Source organism: Ostrinia nubilalis, chromosome 17 (assembly GCF_963855985.1).
Source record: "Ostrinia nubilalis chromosome 17, ilOstNubi1.1, whole genome shotgun sequence".
NCBI lineage: Eukaryota > Metazoa > Arthropoda > Insecta > Lepidoptera > Crambidae > Ostrinia > Ostrinia nubilalis.
The window spans coordinates 6,573,246-6,583,977 of record NC_087104.1 but is presented as its reverse complement, the minus strand read 5'-3'; the positions used below and the strand labels follow the sequence as shown (position 1 = coordinate 6,583,977).

At 36.4% G+C, this 10,732-nt stretch overlaps 1 protein-coding gene and 1 long non-coding RNA gene across 2 annotated transcripts; one reads left to right on the top strand and one right to left on the bottom strand.

Annotated features, from left to right (window-relative positions):
• Window positions 1-5,850: 5,850 nt before the first annotated feature.
• On the bottom strand, window positions 5,851-7,552 carry LOC135079930 (actin-related protein 3). The gene has a single exon (XM_063974569.1). The coding sequence runs from the start codon at window positions 7,461-7,463 to the stop codon at window positions 6,207-6,209; it is 1,257 nt and encodes a 418-aa protein (XP_063830639.1). The 5' UTR covers window positions 7,464-7,552; the 3' UTR covers window positions 5,851-6,206.
• Window positions 7,553-8,070: 518 nt separating this feature from the next.
• Window positions 8,071-9,312, top strand: LOC135079931 (uncharacterized). Its single transcript, XR_010258922.1, has 4 exons — window positions 8,071-8,255; window positions 8,343-8,635; window positions 8,737-8,799; window positions 9,004-9,312. It is a non-coding gene; the product is annotated as an uncharacterized LOC135079931 (long non-coding RNA).
• The last annotated feature ends 1,420 nt before the right edge of the window (window positions 9,313-10,732 follow it).

Here is a 10,732-nt window from a genome sequence, read left to right as displayed (position 1 = left end):
AACCAGACAAAATCATTCCGATTGACGAAACGTGTTTTGATATTTTGATGGCATAGTTACCATGATCATTCAAATTTAAAAAAAAAATCAATTTTCAACATCTTTTCGCCTCATTACAATGTAAGGCTGGGTTGCATTATCTTACTTTAACAGACGTCAAAAGTTTGTCAAACTCCATACAAAAACACCGGTTACGGTTATAGTCGCGGTTAAAATAAGATGGTGCCACTCAGCCTTTATGAAAATGTTAGCTACAATTTTTCAGTCGGGCTATTTCTTTTTGTTTCAATAATAGTTATGCCTACCTAGGAACCCCAATAAGCCTAGGTAATTTATTATCGGCACTTGGTTCGCGCTATAAATAAAGATTAATTTTCCAGAAAACGTTCTCTTATTCACAGCTACAGATTCGTCTGGTGGAATAATTAAAAATCTCATAGCACGAGGTCTGCGCCCCGAGGCGCGGAGGGCATGGAAAAACAATGGTTGCACTTTGCAATTAGCTGCAACCCCACGCATTCTGGGCCATAGACAAGGAGAGCGGCCAGTTTCCTTCAATAAAGACTTATTTTTGTCTTTCATCATCATCATCATCAGGGCATATTTGAGTCTCGACTGCAGGAGCACGTTTTTTGTCTTTAAGGCCCGGTTTCCAACCAAAGTGGAGAGGAGGAGATTTCCGAGTCAATGCTAAGCGGAGAAATGATTAGAAATAAATAAAAACGTAATTTGATTGGTTATGTAATTACCAATCTCATCTCTGCACTTTCGTGGAAACCAAGCTTAAAAGAGCATCAACGAGTCAAAAACAACAAGGAAGATACCTAATTCTAAATAATAATTGAAGATTCCATGTCAAGATGTCCACTATTTACATAAACCTAAATTAAAATAGGTAGGTAGTTGAAAACTAGATCCTATTTAATAACAAATGAACTACTTAAGACTATTAATTGATTTAGAGTAGTCCAAGATGCAGGTATAAATGTTTTGTGTAGCTCATCCAACATAAAACGGCGAAAATGTTTTGTAAATTTTCTCAGAAGTAACCGAGTTTAAAATACAGTGAACAATTTCTGCAGGAATTTCGTTTGGTATTCAATGAGTAAGCCGGTTCTTTCGTAGACCTGACCGTCACTTCGTGAAATTATGGACAAAAAACGAACGGTCAAATTCATTTTGAAAAAAAAACGAGTCGGTTGAATTCGTAGATAGGTACTAACTAGTAGGAACTAGTAGGAATTTATACCTAACTTCTTAATTCATTTAAAGAGTTGGTAGCTACTTAATTTCACAAAAGTGAAAAAATAGAGTTAGTGCGCTTGCGTGACTTTTTATGCTAAAGACCCCAGGGCCCCGGCAGTCTTTTTTTAAAATTATACAAAAAATATTTTATCTCTCTACGTTCAGCATTATCTACATGCACATTTACAACAAACATTGCTTTTCTTCTTGAGCTATATTCTGATATGCCTACCCGGTAAGATTACGATACATGTCTACGAACAATCAGGCTTCGATCCTCGTGTGTGTGCGACAACAAACGTGTTTGAGTGGTAAGTACCTACCTACCCACCTATTAAAATCGTCGACTACCCGCGGGGTAAACTCGAACGATCATTAATGGGAAGGTGGGGGAAAGGGACCAATTTTTTATTTTGCTGTTGATAGAGACGCATGATGCATTTTTGTTACAAAATGCACCTCTTCAGAGACTTTAGAATTCGTCCCAAATGTCTCAATACTGACTTGACAAAATATAGGTAAGGCTGAGTTAACCGGATTAACCACCTTATTTTAACCGGTGTTTTTTTTATGGATTTTGACAAACTTTTGAAGTTTTGAAGTTCGTTAAAGTAAGACGGTGCAGCAACCCACCCAGTTTAACGCTCAATACACATTTAGGTACTTAGTTTGGTCAGTATCAACTATCAACAAGTAGGGGAGAGGGGGGCAGCTTTGAACAATTTTAATAGTTTATTAAATATCTTCTAAATTTGACTGATTTCATAAGTTTTTTCTTCCTAGATAGAGGTCATGGTTATCACACAACAAAATAATGATGTTCTTCTTAATTGTTCATGAACGCTTATTAAGATATTTAGATTTTTGCACAGACTTGTAAATGTTCAAAACTGCCCCGTAGTCGGGGCAGCCTTGAACACGCCTGGGGCAGTTTTGAATTAGTATTTTTTTCAATGAAATAAAACTGAATATTTATGAAGTGTATTTTTTAAATAATTAATAAACAAAATTCTAAATGATCAGTGTCATTTGGGATTAATTTAACATGTTTATTTTATTTTAAATCACTCTGTACAAAGTAACCCAAAACTTAGGGATATTAATAAAAAAGTAAATATAAGATAATATATCAATTAACTAAATACTAATAAACTTTCTGTTTAATGACACATCAAAGACAAAACTCCATAATTTTAAAAATATCAATCAACTACTAAAACTAGCTTTTGCCCGGACTTCACCCAGCTTGAAATTTTATCTGTTACAGTAAAGCAATCTTCTTATTTTTTATGTAAGAACCTTCTACGAAGTATTAGAAAACTTAAAGTTTCATAATACCACTGAAAAAAGAAAATTGATAAAGTTCAAAGGTGCCCCAACCATTTCGTTCAAAGCTGCCCCATGGGTATATTTCCAGAAAAAAACATACATTTCATAACGGAACATACTTTTATGTTGCAATTTCTTATCAAATATTCATTGAAACTATTTAAACTTCCATATAGTAAACAAACCACTCACTATTTTATAAAACTACGTCCACAAAAACCTTAGAACCAAAATTAAAAAGTGCGAAACTGGCAGTCAAAAACAAAAAAGCACTTTTACCGGTTAACCTACAGTTAAATATTAAAAATGAGATGTGACAGCTATGCGCATCAGTGCTGGCAATATAAATTATGATTTATACCATTGTACCCTGAACCAGTGATTTTTAAATTCATTTGTTCTAAGCTGCCCCTGTCCAAAGCTGCCCCCCCTCTCCCCTAAGTATGAAAGTGCGCACATTAGGTAACACCTTCTAAACTAGAAAAGTTTTCCGGAAAATTTTCCAAATTCTAACGTTACAATTTTTTCTATGGAATGTTTGCGGAAATATTATTATTGTTTGAAAATAATAGGTAGGTATACATGTCGGGACAGCTAGTTAAATAATAGATATAGGAAGGGTAGGTACTTTACCTACGAGTCTATAGACCAGACGCACTCTACAAGTGATCTGTGCCAAATACTGCACTCTTCAGGGCGCGTGCAATCGGCGCGATCCAGTCGGAAATTGGCCCTTTTGTACGAGGCCCGCAAGTCGCAGTGCAGACTAATTAGCAGGCTGCTTTGAAAAACAAGTAATAGGCATCACCTGGTAATACGAAACGTATGGTTAGGCTTAGGGTAACCACCTAACCACACGCTGTGTTTGTTAATACCTAGGTACCTAAACATTAATAAAATTGTAAATAAATGTTCGTTCGTTTCAGCCAAATGAAGACGTCCTGCGTCCCCCTAGTGGACAAAGTTCTCCCCCAAGGATTTCCACAACAATCGGTCTAGCGCAGCATCCAGGTAGCTTTAAGATAAAAAGCAAATTAATTATTCCGCGCCCTGAAGAGTGCAATATTTGCACAGATCACTTGTAGAGCCCCAGTGGGACGAACGTGTTGTGGGACGAATCACTGAACTAGCCGGGACAGCGGCTGCTAGTAGGTACATACATAGGTAGGGTATGTAGGTCTACCTTAATTATCTACGAGTCTATAGCACCAGACGCGCACTCTACAAGTGATCTGTGCAAATACTGCACTCTTCAGGGCGCGTGCAATCGGCGCGATCCAGTCGGAAATTGGCCCTTTTGTACGAGGCTCGCAAGTCGCAGTGCAGACTAATTAGCAGGCTGCTTTGAAAAACAAGTAATAGGCATCACCTGGTAATACGAAACGTATGGTTAGGCTTAGGGTAACCACACGCTGTGTATGTTAATACCTAGGTACGTAAACATTAATAAAATTGTAAATAAATGTTCGTTCGTTTCAGCCAAATGAAGACGGCCCCCTAGTGGACAAAGTTCTCCCCCAAGGATTAACACAACAATTGGTCCGGCGCTGCATCCAGGTAGCTTCCCGCGACCTTCACCAGATCGTCGGTCCATATAAGTTATTTAGCTACAGTCATCCACCACTTTGATTTTCCAGGCCCTAGTCATGACGTCCATAGACGACTTCCGTCGCGGCGTCGGCCATTACATAAGACTCGCTACTGAGGTAGGTACTTAAAGTTATTAACTAAATCCAGGATTCCCATGTTACATAAGTGAGTAGGTAGGTTTTCTTCACTAAGTGGTAGGTAGGTAGGTATTTTAGGTATGTAGCTTAATTTCAAAATTTTCACCTAGTGTGTGGCAGCCCTAAAACCACCATAGGAACAGTAGCATACGCAAACGCCTACTTAGTTCTCTCCTAGGCATTAATTAGAGAGAAATGAAAAGAGCAGCGTTGACGTAGGTAACTTTGAATTGGATGCCTTTTGAAGAGGCGAACACAGAACCGCAACAAAAAACTCGATGTAACTAGGTAGTTACGAACTGCACTAGTTTGAATTTGAGACTAGTTACGGAATACAGACAATTTACATTATATCCTTTAACCGACGACGTGATTTTTTTGTCACGCCGTCTGCGACGTGCGGTCTGTGGGACCGCTATACTGTTTACTCAAAAAGTAATCATTTTTTGCATAAAAGTGTATTGGTTTCATATTTTTTGAGAACATTATAGTATTACAAATAAACATACGTATAATTTGCGAGGAATCAATGTATATTTTTTTATTTAAATATGGCTAAAACTTTTTTGACCCTTAATTTCATTGAAATTACACTAGAGCTCAATAATACCTATATAACTTGTAAATTTTAATAAAAGCAAGAAAAACTATACTCCTTCCTAAATATAGTGAACATAATGAATAAAATAAAAATAAATGACACGTACATTACATGCATAAAAAAAATTTGACGTAGGGTAAACATTAGGCACAATCAGGACATTTTTTTTTACCGCATGCCAAGCATTTTCGGTATGCATTGGTAACACCTGTAAGATAATTTCGTTTTTAATTTAGGTGGACTAACATGTACGTCTTTTTTGCAGCTGGTGCAATGACATCAGGCTGATTTGGCATGTCAGAGCCTAGAATACATGTCACTGTTTGCTTTACCACCCGTTTCGCGGTATTTTTTTACAGACTACCGTCTTTTACATAATATTATGTTCAAATATCAATATATCATTAGGAAATGTCTTTTCCTAGGTTGTGGTGGCCCAGGATCCATCATTTTTACGAAAAATGAGTCGTCTAAAACAAAAACGCAATTTTCGGTATGGTACAAAAATGTCACGTAGTCTGCGACGTGCGGTCCCACAGACCGCTGTTGAACTTTAAATCGAATTATCTTATTAAAACTGCCCTCGTCGATGTATCCACTACCTGTAATGGCGTTTGGGCAACTAAACTCGAAGGTACTGAGACGCTCGGGGCACGGGAGTAAGTAGAACATTGCAATCCAGAAATTTCAAAAACCGGAGCGGTCTGTGAGACCGCACGTCGTCGGTTAAAGGATATGTATAGCGAAGGAGAGCTCTTAGGAGTCATACAATTTCAGAAAACGTAGGCATAACAGGAAGAAATAATTTAAAAAATCTGCTTAAGTTGGAAGTTGAACAGAAGACTTCCTGCTTTAAGTTTTCTAGTTTCAAATTTTCTAGCCTATATTTGAATTAGAAATCAGGTATATTTTATAGGAAATCCAATAAGGAATAAAACTAGTCTAAAATATAGTTAAAGATTTATTATTTGATTTCATATTTGGTAAAATGCTGGAATGCAATTATAAATGCCTATACTTTACAAGATGAATCCAGCTAACCAGATTTTACATAATTATTGACACAAGATAAAAAAAATCACAATAACAGTAATACAAAAAATACAATGAATATGACTGAATACTTTGACCGTAACTTTTTAAATATCAAATAAGATATTTTGTTCCGTAATATTATTTTAAATCTATAATTATGTGTCAGTCAATCATTTAAATTATTGCTAACAATATTTAAATTATTAAGTAAATAATAAGAAGAGCTTTTATTTTGTAACATTGCTTGAATACTGGCAATTGTAAAGGCATTATGTCATGGTTCCAAAGACGGGGTTGTGTCTGCAGATGCTCGGCCCATACTCCATGTACGCTTGCTTAGTGTGGCACACCTGGTAGAACTCCGGAGTGGAGGCCAACATACTGCCTCCAAACCACACAGCGTACCTCTGCATGTTGTGCGATACCACCTGCACATCAATAGGTGTAGGCGTAATACGTCCTTCTGACAACATTGTAGAAAGCTTCAACCTAGCATCGACTGTGCGCTTAATATCTCTCTGCAACCTCCTTCCAAAGTCACGGAACATGGTTGACCCTCCAGACAACACAATGTTGCCGTACAGACCCCTCCTGACATCAATGGGGCATGACTGGATCACTTCATCAACCATTTCATTCAAAGGTACCGTGAAATCTGCATTTGAAAATTCAGGATGGAAGAATATTTCTGGCCCCAAAAACCTCTCATAACCAACATCAACAGAGAATGGATTTTTAGTAATGGCATTGGTTCCTGTGTATTTCTTCATCCATTTTCCTGGGTCTGAGTCATACTTGGCAAACTCTTTAGCTATGTCAGGACAAATATAACTGTATCTCTCTTTTATCGCTTTGGCAGTTTCGAGACTTTGCTCCGGTGGGATGCCCACTTCTCTTTCACGGAGAAGTGACTGGATAAAAGATGTGATGTTTCTGCCAGCAATTGGAATGTGCTTGATGCAAGATCCGATGACATAACCCTCTGCTACTGGCACAATGTGGGTTACACCATCACCACTGTCTACTACGATGCCCGTAAAGGTGCGTTTGACCGACGTGCGCGACTTCCACGACGCAGCGAGGGCTAGTACAGCTTGCACCGCTATGTACAAGCCTGGCACATTGAAAGACTCAAACATAATCTCCGCTAAGTACTCCCGATTCTCCGGCGTGTTCAGCGGAGGCTCGGTCAGCAAGAAGTGATGATCCTCAGGCTCGGCTCTGAGGTATTTGAACACGCATTGCTCGATGTATCGCTCCATCAAGTCCCAATCTTCGACGAGTCCATGACGCACCGGATACTTCACGGAGTATCCAGTAGCGTCGAACGCTTCATCCCCGATGAAGAAATCTAAGTCCTCGACGGCTTTAGTCATGCGACGAGTGCTCTGATCGCCTACTTTCGCCGTTTCTTTTATCGCTATGGCTGAGGGAATGATAAACTGCGGTTCCTTGTTGCCGGCGAACCCTAGCTTCGTGTAGCCAGTTCCCACGTCAATAACGCATGCTGGCAGGTGATCACCCATTTTATTTTGTAAATTTCAACAAAACTGCACCAATTAGTCACAAATAAAGCCGAATTTAGGTTTATTTTGGGTGCGGTGCAGCCACGGGGTGGAAACGCCATAGAGTTTGACAGCTCCATAGAGAGTGAATTTTTTTGACAGTTCCGAGAGGAAGTGACTTTTTTTATAGTTGTCCTTTATGCGACAATGGCAATGGTCTTTTGCGTGTCTGGAATCAAGTTAGTAAACATTTTCGAATTACAACTTCAACTTTTATTTATAAATTATTTTATTGAATCTATTTGCATTCTATAAATGAAATGTTTATTTAAAAGTATATTAATTCAAAGTCGTAATTTTCACTTTAATCAATTTAGTTCCGTCTCAAGTCTACAACTGTGACATTATTAAAAAAAAAAACGTCAAAAATTTTCATCGAAAAAACGTGTTTTTCTTTAAACAAATTTTATCTAAAATCAATAATTTCTCAATCAATATTAATAAGAACTACATGTGCATGGATTGCCAGTTGGATTGATGTTTGTTTTAAGAAGAAATTTCTCTCAAGTAAGATATCCACTCGAAAGCACAAGTTCATCGCCATCAATAAAAGAAGAAGAAGAAGATATCCACTCGAGAAAGGTTATTGCAGCTTGCAGCAACATCATGTTTTATCAAGTATTGAACCACACAAAGGATTAAATCTTCATTACAATATCATTCATAACTCCATTTAAATCAATGGAAACTAAATATGGATCGTTTCATGGAGTAACAACATACTTTGGAGTTTGGACCCAAAATACAATACACGTAGGTACATTGCAGGCATAGATTGCAGGACACAGTGAATTATGATACGTGTTTTATACAGTGAATCTAAGTACCTATTTGTTTCAGGTTAATATCGAACTTATAAGGTGTTAAGCTGCAATTACAATAAAAGTGCTTGCTATGGAATCACCGGTGCTGATCATTATTGTCAACTGTTACTTAAAATCCAGATGAACCAACCTTTACTTCCTATTCAAATAAGTTTAGAAGAAACCTATATAAGCAATAAAACCAGACCAAGAATGCTTGATTACAAACGATGAACTCATTTCATTTGCAAGTTATGCCATGACATAAATGCATTAAATTAGGAAGATTTGTATTAGATGAATATTAACTTCTGTTGATAAGAACATTTGGTAAGTACCTTTAAAATTTAAAACACCCTCAAAATGATTCTAACACTATCCTCTGACGCTTTTCGACTAGGATCAAATAAAAGTTAATTATTTAATTACAGATTGGTGGAATCCAGATTCTGTGAATGTACATGTAATTGATTGACAAGTACACATTTGACAAGGTAAATTAATTTTATTTAACAAAGTAGTGCAAATCTAGAAACAAAACAGTAAGATAGGTATGGTAGATAAGACAGATCACTTGTTCATCTGCTGTACTCTTTATAATATTAGTGTAGAATGTAGATGATGTAGGAGATTACAGTCTTACGGTGACATGTGCATCTTTTTGCTCTTAATTTACAAATATTTCATATATTTTACAGGTGGTGAGAAACGTAGATCTGGCCTGCTTACAGTGGCTATTGGATTAGACAGAACCAAAGTGAGAGTGAACGTGTGAATTTATGGAGAACATTAAAAACTATTTTACTATAAGTCATAACGCAACTTATTTTGTATGAGTTACATACAAATGTCAAGCCGTGAGTACATTATGTAAAAACTAAAACAATGTACCTACTGTAATCACAACAGTAACTGTAATCTTTTAAAATCCAATAGTTTTAATGCTTATTGATTTTCGTAAACAAAATATTTCATGTTATATTTCATCAATAAAGTTTCATTTGATACTTCAATAGTTTTATTTTTAACCGCAATACATGAAAAGGAACGGATCATAAAAAAGTATGACAGGTATATTTAATCTGTGGGCGGCAGACGCCATATTGTATTCAGCGCCACCTACTGGACAATCTAGCTCGGTACCAGTTTGTTTATCGTTTAACCAATACTAGGGCCGTTTCCTATCTGTCTTTAGACATACTCTCTAATCTGTGGGTGCAGCCACTTCCACTTTTTTGACGTTTCTTATCTGTCAATTTTGCGGAAGATGATTAATCAGTTGCGTTCCATTTCATGTAAAAAAATATTACTTTGTGAAACTATTTCTAATTTATGAAACTTGATTATAAAAGGGCTATATTTTTTAATATAATAAGCATTATGTACTATAATACATACTCTATAGAACGAACACTAATAACACTCAAGTCTTTGAACACCTCATAAATTTTAAAGAAACTATTCGACAGAATCGGTGCCTGGGAGATAGAATAAAGCACACGGATTATTCCATTGAAATCTCGAGGCTCCCCCACGGAGCACCGGGATGATCTTACCTAAAGAGGTTCCATGAAATCACATGGCCAGAAATAGAATTCAACTCATATTTGGGGCCCTGGGGGTACTTATCATTGAAGATTGAAAAAAATCAAGCACAGTGGCGTACTTAGTATCATACGGGGCCCCCGGGCTGCAGGGCCCCATCCACATCGATAAAGGGCCCCGTCAACTAAAAAAAAAAATTCCAACAGTTTCAAGAAATCTTCTTTAGTTTTGCAATATAAGTAACTGTAAATTTTCTGGAATGGGCACTACATCATACTACTTCAAATTAGGCTACATCTCAGGTGGAAAATCTCTAGGGTTGCAAATAAAAATACAGGTTTTAAGATATAAAGCAGGTAATATTTATTGTGACCTGGTTCTATATTTACACATTTTACAGGAATGTAGCTCTTATCCAAAATCCAAATAGCGATTTAACAACGAATCATAAACGAAATAATTCAAAATACCAAACCAAAAAGGTTCTTTACTTTTCCTTATCGTCATTTACATTATTTATGTCCAACGTGTGTTCCAACTTAATGTTTAAAATTTCATACAATAAAAACATAATTTGTAACAATATTTGCCAATTTTACAATTCTGGACCTGCTAGTGCATTGATGAGTATGATAATTTTTTAAATAATAATTTCAATAAAATTATTAATCTAATAAAATAAACACATACCACTTAAATCTATTTCCTTTATAATAATTATAATGCAGACTGTGTTGGCAAAAGACATTTTGAGTTGTAATTTGTCTAAAACAAAATATAAAAGGAATAATTAATTTTTATATGCATTCATTCCTGTTGTTAAACTTACATAATGAGGATCATTTCGATTTTTAGCTGTGAATGCAGATTTATAGGGCTAAG